At 36.6% G+C, this 19,332-nt stretch overlaps 2 protein-coding genes across 9 annotated transcripts in view; both read right to left on the reverse strand.

The window, feature by feature from the left end:
- LOC115439909 (roquin-1) overlaps positions 1–19,332 on the reverse strand; it is a 95,256-nt gene that overhangs the window by 35,752 nt on the left and 40,172 nt on the right. For all 7 annotated transcript variants that reach the window (XM_030163974.2, XM_037443823.1, XM_030163976.2 and 4 more), the window contains exons 5-9: positions 15,737–15,874; positions 15,089–15,196; positions 6,569–6,764; positions 4,025–4,162; positions 3,458–3,610 (exon numbers count right to left, since the gene is read on the reverse strand). In XM_030163974.2, coding sequence (XP_030019834.2) covers positions 3,458–3,610; positions 4,025–4,162; positions 6,569–6,764; positions 15,089–15,196; positions 15,737–15,874 — 733 coding nt within the window. The remainder of the gene's footprint in view (positions 1–3,457; positions 3,611–4,024; positions 4,163–6,568; positions 6,765–15,088; positions 15,197–15,736; positions 15,875–19,332) is intronic.
- Positions 415–3,447, reverse strand: LOC119190823 (piggyBac transposable element-derived protein 2-like). 2 transcript variants are annotated; one of them, XM_037443825.1, is made up of 2 exons: positions 2,848–3,447; positions 415–2,506 (listed from the first exon to the last, which is right to left on the reverse strand). In XM_037443825.1, exons 1-2 carry the CDS (start codon positions 2,881–2,883, stop codon positions 1,466–1,468), a joined length of 1,077 nt encoding a protein of 358 aa, XP_037299722.1. In that variant the 5' UTR covers positions 2,884–3,447; the 3' UTR covers positions 415–1,465. The 2 variants fall into 2 exon arrangements, with proteins under 2 accessions (XP_037299722.1, XP_037299721.1); XM_037443824.1 differs by lacking the exon at positions 2,848–3,447 and having other exon boundaries at positions 415–1,129; positions 1,534–2,790.

The following is a 19,332-nucleotide window of genomic DNA, read 5'->3' on the forward strand; positions in this document are numbered from 1 at the left end:
AGCAGGGTCCGCTATTGGATAATCACGATGTTGATAAGTTATTCGAAATTTTTTAGACAAACTAAAATACCTATAATAATAATAATAATAATAATAATAATAATATCAGCCCTGTATTATATACTTGCCCACTGCTGAACACGGGCCTCCTCTACTACTGAGAGGGATTAGGCCTTAGTCCACCACGCTGGCCTAGTGCGGATTGGTAGACTTCACACACCTTCGAAATTCCTATAGAGAACTTCTCAGATGTGCAGGTTTCCTCACGATGTTTTCCTTCACCGTTAAAGCGAACGATAAATTCACAAAGAATACACCCATGATTTTTTAGAAAAGTCAGAGGTGTGTGCCCTTGGGATTTGAACCTGCGGACATTCGTCTTGGCAGTCCGTTCCACACCCAACTAGGCTATCGCCGCTTGAAAATACCTATATTCTTTGGTATTTGGATATTTATTGTTATACCGCTGATTACCATCAGCGGTATAACAATAAATATCCAAATACAGCCTACCGGCTATACTCGTATTTTATATCCGCCCGGATGGAAATCACCGTACACATGGAGTTACAACCCGCCATAGTGGCCAACGTAAGTGTATCGCGTTCCGGGAACAGCGTGTGTATATCCGGTTCCAATAGGCCGGCATTTGAAATAGACTCATAGCCTTACAAAATGGGCCATAGAGTAAGCCTATACTTGAGTTAAGCTCTATTTTATAGACATAAATTTATTACTAGTTTTCACTTGGAGAACACTTTCAGTATAAAGTAGTTACGGTATTGAGCGAGATTATGAGATAATATTTTCCTCATAAATAAAACAATATTTATTTAATTGGCTCTAAGAAATTGTAAATTTATTCAGTTTATATTCAAACTAAACAATCTCGTATTCGCAGAATTGAAACAAACAGGTTCCTTTTACTGTAAAAAATAAAATATTATAAAAGATGTCCACTTCAATTCCGATCTCAATTAATCTGATTTTATGTAAGATATAAATAAATGATTTAAATACAAAATATGTCTGCACCTGTGTATTGCACAAGTGTGTGCGCAATACACAGGTGCACTCTCTGTTCCTTCACTCTCATAGTTCATTTATTTAACCCTTTACTTGGCAAGAACTAAAAATATGAAAAAAAAGGAAATTATTGATAAATTTTGTTTAATTTATGAATGGACAACTTGAGAAAAATAAAAATAAAAATCTAGGTATCCTAGGTTTCGAGAAAACTTAAGTACATCACAATGTACACTGCCAATTTTACAGAAATATTATAAATAAATTGTTTGTACATTTTGGTGTACACTACCAAGGACATAATGAATTACATTATTCAGGTTATTATAAATTTATTTCAAAAAAAGGAGGAAATATTTAAATTATTCTTTATTATTTTAGGTGAAAATTACGAAAGCAATTACGTTTTATTTTTCCCACAACAAAACACAAATGTACGTTACATTTTTATACAGTAGACAGATGTTCTTCCACTCTTACAATATTTGCAACGAATTGATTCATTACCTGCTTCTGGAAGATGACCTGTGTTATCAAATCTGACGCTATCAGTTGGTCGGACTGAGACTGGTTTATGGATTTTCAGATTCTCGCCTATATCGTCTGTAACGTTTTGGTTTGTTCCTATTCTATTAGACTTAGACAACCCATCAAACAATTCAAATCTGAAATCTTTCAATGAAGTCTTCTTCCCATCTCTTCTATGTAGGAGCCAAGCGTTATTTATACACATATCAACAAGTTGTGAAAATATTCCCAAGTACCAACGGTGACTTTTGAAGGGAGTTCTATATAACGATATCAACATATCTGCTAAATCGACCCCTCCCATATGTTTGTTGTAATGTTTGACCACTTGAGGACATTCTACATCTACTTTCTTTTTCTCATCCTTATCGTATCGTTTGATTGTTTCTAAGGGGTACGAGTCTATGTAGGTGCTAATAAGTGTAACCACTTTATTGTCGTTCCACTTTACGACTGCCAACTTATTCTTATTGCAAACCACCTGGGCGCTAGAACCGCGTTTCTTCTTTTTTAATTGTTTGTCAGTTGGCAATAACTCTTGACAGCCTCTGAGACGATTAGTCCTTATTGTTCCTAGACTAAGGATCCCGTATTCTTCCCGCAGAATATATGTTAGTTCAGGCGACATAAAAGGAGATGGCAAAGATTGGATGGAGTTCAATGTGGGTATAACATTGTAGTTACTTGTATTCGGCGATGGAAAAACTTCATCAAATGTTGGTGTGAGTGGTAAAGTAATGGGTATATCATGCTGTTCGTTGTTGGAGTCAGTTGAAGTATCAAGCAAATTAAGGGCTTCTAGTGATGATGCTATTGAAGGTGGATCAGAGGTATCTGGTGAAGGCGGTATATAAGCATTTGCTTCCTCATCAGATGTGGAACTATCGTCAGAGCATGCGTTTTGAGCGGGTACCAAAGCCAAGATCTTATGGGCGCGAGTTAGTTGTAAGTTCTGCAGGCGGAAAAAGAAAAAAAAAAGTTCAAAGCAGACAGTTTTTATGAGAAGGTAAAAAAATAAATAAACAAAAACTGCCGATTCGTTGAAAAACAAAAACTGTGTAAACTTAGCAATGTACAGCGTGGTTACCATAGTTCATTTTTAGTATTTTAGTGCGTTATTGGCAACGTGCAGTGCAGTGTACATACATTTGTTTCAACCAAAATCGGCCATAAAAATTGAGACAGTAACGCCTAAAACCACTTTTTGAGTAATACATAGTTTTTAGATCAAATAACACACCATTTTTTTATTAGTTTTTGAGCTAAAAAGTAATTTATAACGCAAAAACTTACCCGGGTCCCGCCAACACTTTGTTGTTTCGAAGCCATTTTGAATTTGACATGTGTTGTTCAGTGTTGCAACAACGAAAATATTTTTCTACTAATTCTAAATTATTTAGTAATATTTTTAATAAAAACAAAACAAAAAAATATTATTATTTAACCAGTAAATTTTTTTTGAAATGTATGTACAGTCTAATGTACCTTACCAAGTTAAGGGTTAAAACGGCTATCAATCGTTAACGGTTACCCTTTACGCGTGCCTTTTATAACTATAATATTTACAAAAACCTAAACTCCTCTTAAAAGTCCAATGTCATTTATCAGTGTCTCAACTCATCCTTAGTTATTTTTTTTATTTAATCACAAATGTATATCACTCTCACACTTAGTTTCATATACCAGTGGACCTAAAACACTGATTAAATGTTAATTAAATGCCTTAGTGAACCGAATATAATAATTTCTGTGCCTTTATTTTTTGCTTTAGTTAACCGAAAAATATGTTCTTATATATTTGGATACTTATTGTATATATAGAAAGAATCAACCAATGACAATTATTAATGTAACATATTAAATAATAACTGTAGTACAGTTATTGTAATGAAGTAGTACTCACTGGTGGTGGGATCTTGGCACCGGTCGTGTTTCGCGTTGTGATTGGCGTCGCGCGCCCCCGTCTGCTGCTGCAGGTAATGTATCAAACCGGAGACCACCTCCTTCAGTGACGTCATCAGCTCCGCCAGTTGCTGCCACGAAGGACTCTTCGCTTCTAAATTTAAAAACTTTTTATTCATCTTACCTTACCTTATTTTTGGGCGATGTAAAAAAAATATAATATACGAATGAACATTTTCTAAGGAGATTGAAGTATTTGTCCAACAGCATGAAAAGTAAAAGTTGAAAACAAAATTTACACGATAACGGCGATTTTGAAATCGAATATTATAAAAAAAAAATAGAATGTAAAAAACAAGGAATATCAGCCAGATATATATCAACGTTTGAAAGGCTAATTAGCATAATTTTTTGCGACACAATTTTCATACATATTTAAAATAAGATAAAATAAGAACGTTTTTTATGTTTTTTTAACCTAGTTCAAATTGTTTGAAAATATGTCGCTTAAATCAATTAGTCTTTCAACCGTCGATATAATAAAACTAAATAGTGGGTAAATCCTCACCTGGACTAGCGTCGATATTGGCGAGCCTGTCGAGGTGCAAGCTCATGACGACCAGCTGCGCAGGGTCGCCGGTCCTCTGCAACGCTATGAACAACTCCTGCACCGACTGTGCAAACGACTGCGGCGTCTGCAGCTTGTCTGCACAAATCAAACCGGACATTTTAGTACTCATTTTCTATCGTGAGCTCGTGTTCGTGAAACATTCACAAGAAATGTTTAAAAACACTGCCTAAGTGAATATCTCTAGAAACTAATCAGAGGTAACAAACATTTTTAATCAGAGTTATAACTATTTTATAATATTAGTTGTTATTTTTTTCTATTAAATATAAATAATATATTGATTAAACAGGTTTATGAGTATTAGTATTCACTTCCAGACGACTCAATTATTGTTGGATCAAGAGCCCAATTAACACAGGAAGCGCAATCGGATCAAACACCTTCATTTCGATTCTACCCATGCCGCTTGGATTCTAGCCTTGTCTGTTGGAGGAAAACTTTTGTATTTCATACACCATGATTTTATAGTCGTGTTGGAACAGAAAATTACTCGTGTATTCTTTGTGTATTATCGCTTGCTTCGCTGAAAGAAGAAATAAAAAAAGATGTTACATTACCTAATCATACCTATCACCAACGGTATGCAAAAATCAAAACATTGCGACGCACAACTTCCAAATAGATCGACGCACCGCGACTTCGAGTCCGACATTAAGGAATGGAAAAGTATATTAAAGAAACAATACGTCATGCGTGTATAGTTAATGTTTTTAATTCGTACATACATACATACATACATACATAACATCACGCATTTATCCCTGAAGGGGTATGCAGAGGCGCAACTTAGGCACCCACTTTTCGCCAAGTATGTTCCGTCCCATGATGTGATAGGGGGCGAGCCTATCGCCATATCGGGCACAAATTCCAGACTCAGGGCTGATACTGAGCAGAAAACCCAAATATCACTTTGCCCGACCCGGGATTCGAACCCAGAACCTCAGAGCGCTATTGTACCGGGCATGCAATACAACTACGCCACCGAGGCAGTCAGTACAGAGGCATGTTTTTAATTCGGGTACTTTCGAATTTCGCCCACGAGCCGACGTGCATGTGGAAATGAGATATTATGTTTTCTTACGCTGCAGTATTTTTATTGATCACCGTTAAACCAATCGTATATTTAAAACTGTTGTTTACATGACCAGTTCATGTATAAATGACGTTTGTAGCTCGAAAAAGCAGTATCCACAATGTTTGATCAGGGATTTATTGGAAATATTATTTACTTATTTTTTTGCAAAGTGTACAGGACAGTAAATTTAAACCGAATACAAAGTCGACAAACAAGAACGATATTTAATATCGACACATTTTAAAAGCGGAAACATTAATCGTTTTTTAGCATGTAATCATTTTGAGCATACCTTGTACGCGAATATTATAATCGATATCGGATTACCTCTACATAAAACAGAATTCGTGTCTAGTACAATTCCTCAAGTACAATTACCGTGAGTTGAATAATCGATATGTAAAACTAGATTATTGCTGGTACCATCGCACGTGCTCTAGCATAAGTTAACGACGAATGAAAATCTGAATCAATTATCAAACGGTGCGGTTATTGAATTGCCCAATTCTCTGATTTTAGACACTTCCGTGAAATCATTCAGAAAAAATTATTTGTCCTCAAACAAAGTTTTTCCTTATGGTCATCATGTGTGAGATATTTGTCGTGTTTCGCGACGTGTGGTCACTCGCTTGTCATATTAATAACACACTAGCTTTTGCTCGCGGCACCGCCAGCGTGAAAAAGTTTTTTCAAGATAAAAGTCCCGGTTTATATTTGCACGGAATAAAAAGTAGCATATATCATTTAGAAGTAATGTAAGCTTCCTATTAGTCAACGATTTGAAGTCTGCATTTACGTATTTTAGTACCTATATGTTGTGTGGGGTTCCCTTTTGAAATATTTCACCATTCGTTGCTTCTGGCTAGCATAGAAACTGACAATTCTACGATTCTACGAGGCACAAGATAAAATACTAAGTAACTGTTAAAGACATACGTCACATCCAGTTTCATTATTAACAACATAAGTAACAGCTTAAGGATAACCATAAAATTGTCCACACAAGAGACATAATAATTTTATCAAATATAGTTCTGTCAATAAAAAAACAATACACTATGCGCCAATATAGTTTACTTACTCGGTTAAAATACTAGGCGCAATTCTTTACTATCTGGGCGAAGGTACCGGCAGTGCGGTAATCAGCCTCTTTTGCGGCCGATGCGAGCTTTACAACTAACCCATGAATGGCTTAAAATTTGATCATTTCTGCATCCGTCCGAGGCCTGCTCCCTGAGTAACGCTGGCACAGCTCCACATACGGTAGGAACGCCATGGTTGCTAAGCCGGGGGATCGCTTGTACACCATTAGCAGCACCCTCGGTCATAACCATAGCGTTCAAAAACAACAAAAAAAATCTTCACATACGGCACAGAAAATTGTCAATAAGGGTGTATATACGTACCAATAATGCTCTGCATGTGGCTCTTGTGCGCCGTATCGCCGTACAACAGCGCGCTCCACTGGTCCGGCGCTATCCTGAGGCCGGCCTCGGTCGCGATCTGCACGATCTGGGCGTCGTGCTCGCGCCGGAGGGACTCGTACGTGCGGAACTCCTCCTTCAGCTGCATCAGGGACGAGTCGCACTCGCGTTTTGAAACCTGTTGGGTTGGTACATTATGAAATATATATATTTATGTATAGCATATAATATATACTCGTTACTATCACAACACTAAAACAAATGTAGTTAGTAAAATATCATAACCTAGTCGCTTATGATAATAACAAACAAACAACCATTTATTCCGGGCGAGCAAAATAGTATTAAATTTTCTCTGATACAAGTTTCAGGTGAGGATTATATATCTGACATTTATGTGCAATTACAATCTATGGTGACAATCTATAAATCTATACTATTATATAAAGCTGAAGAGTTTGTTTGTTTGTTTGTTTGTTTGTTTGTTTGTTTGTTTGTTTGAACGCGCTAATCTCAGGAACTACCAGTCCAAATTGAAAAATTCTTTTTGCGTTGGATAGCCCTTTGTTCGTGGAGTGCTATAGGCTATATATCATCACGCTATACCCAATAGGAGCGGGGCAGTAATGGCTAATCTCAGGAACTACCGGTCCAAACTGAAAAATTCTTTTTGTGTTGGATAGCCCTTTGTTCGTGAAGTGCTATAGGCTATATATCATCACGCTATGACCAATAGGAGCGGAGCAGTAATGACTAATCTCAGGAACTACCGGTTCGAAATGAAAAATTCTTTTTGTGTTGGATAGCTCTTTATTAGTGTAGTGCTATAGGTTATATATCATCACGCTATGACCAATAGGAGCGGAGCAGTAATGGCTAATCTCAGGAACTACCGGTTCAAACTGAAAAAATATTTTTGTGTTGGATAGTTCTTTGTTGGTGGAGTACTATGGGGTATATATCATCACGCTATGACCAATAGGAGCGGAGCAGTAATGGCTAATCTCAGGAACTATCAGATCGAACTGAAAAAATCTTTTTGTGTTGGATAGCCCTTTGTTCCTGGAGTGCTATAGGCTATATATCATCACGCTATGACCAATCGGAGCGGAGCAGTAATGAAACATGTTGCAAAAACGGGGAAAAATTATTAGTTTTGAGAGCTTCCGTTGCGTGCGCTGCGTAAACGGTTAAAGTTATGCAACAATGATGTATGACGGGATTATTCCTCTTAAAAAGTTCTAAAAAATATATTATAATACAAAGTCCCCCGCTGCATCTGTCTGCCTGAACGTGTTAAACTCAAAAACTACTCAACGTATTAAGATGAAATTTGGTATGGAGACAGTTTGAGAGGCTCCCGGGAAACTACTACTTTTATAACGGAAACTTTAGCCTGAAAAACTTTATAACGCGGGCAGAGCCGCGGGCAAAAGCTAGTATTATATAAAGCTGAAGAGTTTGTTTGTTTGTTTGTTTGTTTGTTTGTTTGTTTGTTTGTTTGTTTGTTTGAACGCGCTAATCTCAGGAACTACCGGTCCAAACCGAAAAATTCTTTTTACGTTGGATAGCCCTTTGTTCGTGGAGTGCTATAGGCTATATATCATCACGCTATACCCAATAGGAGCGGGGCAGTAATGGCTAATCTCAGGAACTACCGGTCCAAACTGAAAAATTCTTTTTGCGTTGGATAGCCCTTTGTTCGTGGAGTGCTATAGGCTATATATCATCACGCTATACCCAATAGGAGCGGGGCAGTAATGGTTAATCTCAGGAACTACCGGTCCAAACTGAAAAATTCTTTTTACGTTGGATAGCCCTTTGTTCGTGGAGTGCTATAGGCTATATATCATCACGCTATACCCAATAGGAGCGGGGCAGTAATGGCTAATCTCAGGAACTACCGGTCCAAACTGAAAAATTCTTTTTGCGTTGGATAGCCCTTTGTTCGTGGAGTGCTATAGGCTATATATCATCACGCTATACACAATAGGAGCGGGGCAGTAATGGCTAATCTCAGGAACTACCGGTCCAAACTGAAAAATTCTTTTTGCGTTGGATAGCCCTTTGTTCGTGGAGTGCTATAGGCTATATATCATCACGCTATACCCAATAGGAGCGGGGCAGTAATGGTTAATCTCAGGAACTACCGGTCCAAACTGAAAAATTCTTTTTACGTTGGATAGCCCTTTGTTCGTGGAGTGCTATAGGCTATATATCATCACGCTATACCCAATAGGAGCGGGGCAGTAATGGCTAATCTCAGGAACTACCGGTCCAAACTGAAAAATTCTTTTTACGTTGGATAGCCCTTTGTTCGTGGAGTGCTATAGGCTATATATCATCACGCTATACACAATAGGAGCGGGGCAGTAATGGCTAATCTCAGGAACTACCGGTCCAAACTGAAAAATTCTTTTTGCATTGGATAGCCCTTTGTTCGTGGAGTGCTATAGGCTATATATCATCACGCTATATTCAATAGGAGCGGAGCAGTAATGGCTAATCGTAGGAAGTACCGTTTCGAAGTTAAATTATATTTTTGTGTTGAATAGTCCTTTGTTTGTGGAGTGCTCAAAGTTATATATCATCACGCTATGACCAATAGGAGCGGAGCAGTAATGGCTAATCTTAGGAACTACCGGTTTCAACTGAAAAATTCGTTTTGTGTTGGATAGCCCTTTATTTGTGGACCGCTATAAGCTATATATCATCACGCTATGACCAATAGGAGCGGAGCAGTAATGGCTAATCTCAGGAACTACCGGTTTGAACTGAAAAATTCTTTTTGTTTTGGATAGCCCTTTGTTCCTGGAGTGCTATAGGTTATATATCGTCACGCTATGACCAATAGGAGCGGAGCAGTAATGAAACATGTTGCAAAAACGGGGAAAATTATGAGTTTTGAGAGCTTCCGTTGCCTGCGCTGCGTAAACGGTTAAAGTTATGCAACAATGATGTATGACGGGATTGTTTCACTTAAAAAGTTCTAAATAATATAACAAAGTCCCCCGCTGCATCTGTCTGTTACGTGTTAAACTCAAAAACTACCCAACGTATTAAGATGAAATTTGGTATGGAGACAGTTTGAGACCCTGGGAAGAACATAGGCTCCCGGGAAATTACTATTTTTATAACGGAAAACTTTAGCTTGAAAAACTTTATAACGCGGGCGGAGCCGCGAGCAAAAGCTAGTATAATATATACAGAAAAATACCTTCTCTGTAGAAGTCCGTCCCACATAATTTAATTTCGTATGATCGTGAAAATTACACGCATTAGACAATGAATAATTTACTTTCAAATAAAAATACAACCGTTCTATTATATTAAGGGGTTTTGGTATAATAAATATATTCATTTATTTTGGGATTAGATTTAGCTGACCCGACAGACATTGTCCTGTCTTAACTGTGAATATTGAATTAGAATTTGTATAATTAATCCACCGATCCATTTTTTTTAAACGATATTTGCAGCGCGCATTCTGTCCATCGCTAAAAGTTATTTCAAATAGCTGACAGTAATGTGAAATTAATATTATCGTTAACTTTTCTTACTTTATTTTTAACTTCCTAATGTTCCGCTCAACTTACTTATTTTTTTCTTTAATAAGAACCTTCTCCTGACAATAATGATTAACACAACAAAAAAAATAATTTGCGGAATTGTTCTACTCTTTCAAACATATTTCTGTAGTAATTAATAATTTCACAAAGCTATACAGCTTTAAAGAGTGTGAGTGATTCAAGCATACTCCTTTGTGCAAAGATTTCACCACTGCTTACATTTAAATATAGCTTTATTGAACGCTGGTTAATCGTGTTGACGTTATTCTCTGCTCAAAGTTTCAGTCGCTTCCACATATTAAACAAGATAAATGCATTAAATAAACTAACACATTGGAAAATCGACGTTTGTTATTGAATAGCAATGGCGAAGACTACAAGTAACCCAATTCCTGTCCTGTATGTAGAGTTTATGTAGAATCTAATAATCATTAGAACGTTTTTCGCATTTATGCATTTTAATACCTATATGTTGTATCGGGTTCTCTTTTAGAAAATTTCACCAAAATTAATTGAAATCATTTATAAAAAACAGGCGTAAATTATTAAAAAATATCGCTTTCAAAAACATTTTTATTATATTCTTCTGGCTGATGATAGGATATATTATATATTCGCCCGGATAGTTTGAGTACACAAGGTGTTAAAACCCGTCTTAGTGGTAACGAGATATGCATGTGTTTACGCCTCTTAGGCAGAGATGAAAATTATTAAAAGATATTACAACAACTATATTATTAGACTTAAGCCTTTAATCATTATTTTACGGGCGAATTATCAAAGTTCCAGTCGCAGTGCTGGTCTGCGTTAAATAAAATCATAGACTACATAAAACATTGACGTATATTCTATAGACACGAACGTTCATATAAACTATTTGTTCAAAATCTGAACTAATATGGCAACTAAAACGTTACTGTTATAACCTACTTATTCACTTGAACAACAAATAATTTTAATTATTTTGACTAATATTTTTAATTCAAACCCAGATTTACACTTAGACTCTAGTTCTTATATCATGACCGCCACTCCGTAGACAAACACAAGCTGTAAATATTGACCATACTAAAATCAGTTTAATGGATTGCAGTTCAATTCAGTTGAACACAGTGAATGATCGGAACGCCAAATCTAGTACGTAGTACACATATATCGATGACATAAAACCACGGGTTTATAATGTATCAAGATATAACGAACGAACGAACAAATGACAAAATACGCATATTTACGTTGTACTACTGTGGCGCCCCTAGCAGGAGAAAACGGTAGTTTTATTCCTGATTCGGTTAAATTGGACATGCGGCGCACCAGATGGGATTAAGCCTGACACGTCCCTCCCATCAGCTCGGTAACAGGATGTATGTGGCGAATTGAATCCGAGACTACGACCATCGCCGCATCAGTACGTTATGCAATTAATATTCCATAATATAATTGATGAACACGTAGGCTCGAGGCTCGCTGTTGTACGGCAAAAGCCACGCGGTGACGCGACACGCCGGAAATATACGTCGACTAAAATAGTAGTGTACTTGATTTAATTTTTACAGTTATAAATGTAAATTTTATATTTATATGTAACAATAATAATAATAATAAAGAATATATTTACTAATACAATTTACAGTTAACCTTTTTTAACTCAGGATCGGTACTGATCAGGCCCTCTTGTTTAACAGCATAGCCCTGACCTAGCCTTCCACAGGTCTCGGTCCCATGTCAGTCCCATCTATCTATTTCCCACTGCTTTTTTATATCACCGGACCATCTTTGCATCTGTCTGCCGCTTTGCCTCTTTCCATCCCTGACAGTAGTGAAGCTTCCATATAACTCGATTCCTACCGGCTTCCCTTTTAGGTTTATTTACCTTCATCTCAGTTTTCTGTTAAATAGATCGCGATATGTTAACCAAAGCATTTTTTTGCCTCGAGTTACCTTCTGAAAAATTTCACCCTTCGCCACTGATCTCTTGACTACCATACCATGACATCCTTAGTCCATTTGCTTTCCTTACATCCTATCGTGTATCCTGTCATCAGTAGCGAAGAGTGAATTTTTTCCAAAGATAACCCGATGCAAAAATAAAAGACCCTAGTTATCACATCGCGGTCAATTATACAGAAATAAGAATCTAAGACAAAAAAAAAACCTAAAAGGGAAGCCGGTAGGAATCGAGTTGTATGGACGCTACGTCACTGCTGTCTATTAAAATATAAACAAATTCCTGTGACATTTCGTGATTAATTTATTGCGCTGGCTAACAAAAGCTTCTTAATTGTTATTGATGAAGATAATTAATATTTAGTTACGTTTCGCGTAGCCGCAGCTACAGTGGCGATAGTATTACTGTCGTAGGCCGTAGCGGTTTCGTAGCAGTTTTAGTACGCAAGAATGACGGTGAGCGATTGACCAACAGGACCTTTTATGTCTTTTTCTAATACCCATTCGTTTATAGACTAGCGATTAACGAGTCACCAGTATTATGGTATTGGCTACAGAAGGCACCCCTTTAAACGGCAATGATAACATAAACCTGATCACCAAGGGCCTGATAGGCTATTTAAAATTTAGGTTTGCAAAAGTGTATGTATTTTTTTTTGTAAATATTCCATAACTAAACAGTTATAGCGTAATAAACTATTGAGTGATAATTATGTTCTATTTACGTTTAGTTAGCGATAATTTCATAATCACGACCTACGCGGTCTATTATTGAAGGTGTCCAGACGGGGTAATCGCGAGATGCGACGCGGGGTGACATTAGGCCGGCATGTAGTACGCACCCAGCTTTGCATGACATATTCGCGTCATCGCACATGTGGAGATTAAACGCATTGAACGATGACCAGTGTAACGTGGTCTGTCATTTTGATAGCTGTTTGTGGGAGGGTGCAACCGAATTTCATTCTTAAGTAAAACACTATAAGATACTGTATAAATTATACCAACCAATAATCTTTGGCTACAACATAACTCCACAAAATAAAATACATAGGTATATAATAAAGACCTTTATATAACAAACATTATTCGTTGTTGTCCAATATTTTCCATACAGGTAAAGCTTGTCGATTTATTTTATATTAATTTATTAATTTATATTTCAAACCAAATTCTTGCCCACGCATTGCGCTAATATTTGCGAATGCAGACTTCACTCCGTGTTTTATATAGGGTGAAGGTAGCGATGTCCTAGTTTCGATTTCCGGGGCGGGATAGTTTGATTTTTAGTAACATATTAGTCCACGGGTCAGCAACATGTTTGCACAAAGATAATTTATTGACCGCATAATGAAATATAAGAATGGATGGATGCCGCTTCTTACAGTTTGTTCTAGAAATCTTCAAGAAAAGCCTATGATCAGCAGTGGACTTCCAAAGACTGAAGATCACGATGATAAATAAAAACACTTATAACCTGGCAAATCACGGTCTCCGAGATATTTCATTCCGGTAAGACGAACATCGACAGAAGCCTTACGTAGTACCAAGTTAATTATCAACAAGATTTCGCTAATGAACATAGTACGGTAATATTCCATCTAATGATATTAGCAGACGTTTTCCATAGTAAAGGAGAATAATCGCCTTGTGCCCCAGCACAATAGCGATGCAGTTCTAAACCCGATTAGAATTCTCTGAATTCAACATGATTATCCCCTAGGAATTGTTCTAATCTAAACTAAACCAGATCTTCTAATAATGAGAGGTTTAATATAACTTAGTGCATAAATAAATTCACTAGATATTATAGAAATTTTAAAGAAGAAAAACTAATCGGTGTAGTCGTCGTTTTGCCGGTCACTAGTCCGTCGCAATGAAAGCGACCAATTTTCATAAAATTTGATTAATATTACAGACTGAATGGTGAAAAAATACAAGGTAACTGTATACTGTAAATTATATGAGCGATAATACGCAATATCGGGAATATTTCATAATTCCCTCACCGTTTCTTGTTTGCCGGGATACTGCGACATTTCATAGATATTTTTAAATTAACTTATATACATTATATAAAACTGAAAATAGACTGGAGGGTATCGAGGAGAATTATTGGAAAAGGATTAAAATATAATGATGGTAATATTTATTTTCTTTGTATTTATTCCGCCTACATAAAGCATTTTACCGAGAAGCAATATAAAATTTCACAATAAAATTTTTCGTTGTAAACAATGTTTATTTATATTCTCATAATACACCCTACCTACTCTTTGCTCGCCCACGGCTGTATAAAATGGATATGATTTCAGCAGGCTTCTCATCAACTATAACAAAAGACAGCAAAATATAAAAGTCTCGTTGAAACTTGATTCTCAGTAAACAAGTCAATAGTGGGTGTAGGTCATTTCACCCACACAGGCGCGTTCTACTACTTTCCCTAACCGCCTACAGTATGCCAGAACAGCATGAGAACACACGCATACTACGATGCATAGCGTCGAGCAGTACCAAAGCGTCCATACAAGCCGATTCCTACCGGCTTACCTTTTAGTTTTATTTAAGTTTGTCTTAGTTTTTGCTTTCTGTTAAATTGGCGGCAATATGTTAACTAAGGCTATTTTTTTGCATTGGGCTACCTTTTAAAAAGTTTCTCTCTCCGCCACAGGCTTCGAGGCCGAGGCTAGGATCAATCCCCTTACACCGAGACACCCCGTTCAAAACGTGGTGGTGCGCGTCTTTATGGATGAAATGACCTATACCTACGCCGGTCTAATCCATTAACTAGCGGATAATATGAAATAAATTCTTAAAATTATTGCACTAAATGTTTATTTTCCAATCGTCACGATAACTTTTACTGAAAATAGGATACCATTCTGACAGGCTCTTTACATGGTATCAAATTATACATTTCATACGGAAGTATTTGACGGTTGAAAAGTCACCACCTAGTGGTATAATTGAAACTGAATTGTCTTACCTTAAAACAAGAAGCTCGATAAAGCAGCTGGACTACGTGGCCTATACTAGTTTTGGAAGCCTGAGGGAAGTGTGGCTCCAGTCTTTGGACAACAAACATCACTAAAACCTGTCAACAAAAAAGAAACATGACGTACAGTCCGCCGCAAATTAATGGTACCTGTATAAATGCTGGCCGCTTGTAACATGTTTTGGAAATCTTTGCGGGAGGTTCACCAGTGGACTTCCAAAGGCTGAAGGAGATACGCGGACATGGGTCAGAAATATGTATTACAAACCAATATACGTCTTCCTCCATATACTTTCATTTGGGATTAAGCGAACACACTAGATATCGAACTATATAGAACGCAAACTCTAAATTGAAACTCTTGTTAAAAGTTGATGATACTTTCTAGTTCTTGGTGATGCTGAAAATCGCGTACAGTAAAACGGTGTAAATAGGGACGTAAAGGTGAATAAAAAATAAGGACGGAACTGTTCACACGATTATTAGATGCATCAAACAAATATGGTAGTTGTCTTCTTTTTTTATTTTAATATACTTTTCTCAAAAATGTGTAGCAGACCAAATGTTACGGACATTTATTTTTCAAAGTATAGATACTTGTTACTTATAAACAAACATAGATACTATACAATGACCTACCTTTCTGGAGAGTGCGGAGCCGTCCTCCAGAGCCAAGAGCACCAACTTTAGCACCTCCTCTTGCATGGCGGGACCCAGGAACTGACAGCCGCGGGCCCTGACCGCCGCCCACAGATTCGCGCTCAGCTGTTGCGGATTCTACACGAAAGGAGATGACGGTGTTAGTGGTTACGAGTGATAGAAGCTTATTTTACCTATATGTACTACGATTCGTATCGGCTTAATCAAGACCATCAACCGCAGGATGTCCACCGCTGAACACGGGCCTCTCCCAAACACTTCCAGATCGACCTATTGAAAGCGGCACGCATCCAGCGACCTCCTCTTTATGTAAGGTCATCAATCCAAAATTATACTAGTTAAAAAGAATCAGATTAATATTCCACGGAAATTAAATACTTTGATTTACCGTACATTAAGAATTTTGTACATCGATTAGAATTTATTCTTTCTAATTTACATCACTTTTCATTAAACGATCCCAATCTCGAATCTTCAATCCGATACCGAGAACGAACCAATCAAAATAACTCATTTGCATGATTGGTCCATTTTTGACATAGATCGAAAACAACGTTCGGAATCGTTTATTAAAAATGGCGGTTAGAGTTATTCCTACTGAAGATATAAAAATAATGTTCCGTTAGAGTTATACTATTAACTTCTAGGGACTATAACAATATAACTGTAAACGATATAATTAAATTATAATTACTTAGAGACTGTTTTTGCATAATACTACCTTATTGCCAAAAATCGTGTCAATAGTTCATTCATATGAGTCATATAAGCCATTTTTTATCCGGAACAAATCCTGCGACACTTTACTAAGAAAAAGCTACGTGAAATCAGATAATCTTTTATAAAAAAAAAATATTGCTTTGAATGACGCGGCAACCTTGCCGTTCGCCTGATTGTAAGCGATATGAACGCCCACTACCAGTAGAAACACCATCCAACACCTTGAATTATAAAGTATTCATTGGTACTCCACTGCTCTCGCCATCCTGAGATGTTAAGTCTTATTATGTTCAGTAACAGCTTTACGGTGCGAAAACCTATTATCTTTATAGCCTGGTAAATAGAAGCTAAAGGTCGATGTGATGAATATATTGTTGCAATTTCAATATTATGTACTATATTTCGGACCAAACTTCTGATTCAAAATATATGAAGAAAGTTATGATATAACTAGGATAATTTAATTTTTCAAGTTTAGTGACTTTTAGACCTTTTTGCAAGATTACTTCAGTTCCATCTATGATAATGTTACAAAATAAAATATATTCAAGTAATGTATATAGAAACGAAAATAAATACTTTTTAGGACCCTAAATTGGGCAAACTTCCTTCAATACATTTGGGATTTAACACGAGTTACGGTTGGGATTTTTCAGATTAGAAAATATATTTTTGAAAATTTCACACCACAAACTTGCTTAGTTAACTATCTATCTAACAGTGTCGGTTGCAAATAAAAATTAGGTGTACTTTAGGAAATGTAAGAAAGCAACAATTTTAGCAGAAATCCATTTCATTACGAAATCCCCACATGATATCCCCATATTTAAAAATTTTTACCTACCGGAGTACCTAAAAAAATTGTAGAAGTAACACCTTTTTATTTCTTTAATATGTATTGTAAATTTTGAATAGATTCCTACTAAAATTACAGTTAGCGCGCCGCTTAGCCCCAGGTAGCGCCAGCTAAAACGACTACCAACCATCGACCATGGCTTAAGCTTAATGGCAAGTGCCACGGCTGAACAACTTTAAGACCAGCATTCACTTTAAACAACTAAGTACTGTTCCGTGTTCTGGTCATTTTGATATAATAATACGATGCTAAATACCTATATTATGACTTCCTACTAAATACTACTCAAATTCAAGACGATTGAACACAAAAACACATGCTGTCAAATATATATTAATCAATGGAGTACTATTTATATTAGCTATCAACTCGACAACTGGCCGAACCATTCGTTTAAATACTTTCCCCCTTATTCATAGACGTTATTTATCTAAGCTTTATCTTTGCTGTGATAACAAGTCTGTTTCTCGGTGGTGACGGCATGGTATCCTTAGCAGTGCATAGATATAGGGCCGTTGATCAGCTAATATTGAGACACAACTTGAATCTAGTTGGCTGTCAGATAAACAAAGCTGTACAAACAGCAAGCTGTCACAAAAACAAAGCTGAGAAACAGACTTATTATCACAGTAACAATCCGTCCTTAGATAAATAACGTCTATAAATAAGGGGGTTTCACTTTAATATTCATATCAAATGTTAGTATCATAACATTGGATATGAATATAATTTTATGCAAAAAAATATTGCGCAGTATCTTACGTACAAAGTTATTAGACCTTTTTCAAAATACTTGACAGTAGAGATACCCTATGAACGCACGATGAGACTTCAATCAGCATTGTTTTGGTTGATAATGCCATTGTGTGCCTGTCGCCACCACGTATCATGTAGCCGGGAAACTAATCGCATACATCCGTAGACCAATCTTCGGATTACCTCAGTGCTTCCCGATAATGTATATAATATTCCTAAACTATATAAATCAGCGGCAAAGGGCTTAATTTTTCAAAAGTGAAGCCACAAAATGCTGGCTCTAATACTACTTACAATTAAATTTTAGCCCACTATTCTATAAATATTAATAATTTATTTATTAATAAAATATTTTATTTTAATAATTTGGTTAAGTACATATATTACAAAAGGGAAGCCGGCAGGAATCGGGTTGTATATACCTTTCGCCACTAATGTATATTATAATTTAAAGCCCGTAGCTATTGACCAAATATAAAAGTAAGCCGCTGTATACCTAAATGGTAAACAAAAAAGTACTATATGCATTAACTGTCTTAGTTAAATGCCGGATTACACTTACTTGAACATTATTAAATAGACTAACAGGTTTATTTGTCCGTCTGTGTGATAGATTTTCCCGGATAAAAAATAGTATTTAATACTCAGAAGTAATGAGTCATGAACTTGAATAAATTAATGAACACTATTTTCAAAATGAGTTTCGTAGTTCTTGAAACTAGCGCATGCAAACAAGCAAACAGACACTGCAGCATATTGGTATAAAATAAAAAAAAAAATACAGAACCTACTTCATTCCATTTTTGAACTTAAATAATACCTTTGAAAGAATATATTACACGACATATTATCATCTAACGCAATTTCTGTCCATAAATCCGTCACAGTCGATCCACTTACAAGAGTACAAAGGCGGACGAGGCTGGATTGGTAGTATGGTAGAAAATGAAAAAAACATATGCTGTCCTCCGCCCCCGTTCACTGCTAATTAAATTACTAGACTCTTGTCACGACCCGGGACCTTATTCCATATGACTTTAAACACATAACGCGGCGGTGTTACGTGAAGTTATCTGAATGAATGAAGAAATGAGGAAGAATGAAGTTAGCGTGGAACGGTATTCTGTATGACAATTTCTATCGGCTTAAATGCGACGCGATGCATTACGTGCTTGTAACGCACTGTCAGAATGTCGTGTGGCGTAGGGATAAAGGCCCCTTCAGGCTCCGAAAAATATAAATT

The sequence above is a fragment of the Manduca sexta genome, chromosome 27 (genome assembly GCF_014839805.1).
Source record: "Manduca sexta isolate Smith_Timp_Sample1 chromosome 27, JHU_Msex_v1.0, whole genome shotgun sequence".
Taxonomy (NCBI): Eukaryota; Metazoa; Arthropoda; class Insecta; order Lepidoptera; family Sphingidae; genus Manduca; species Manduca sexta.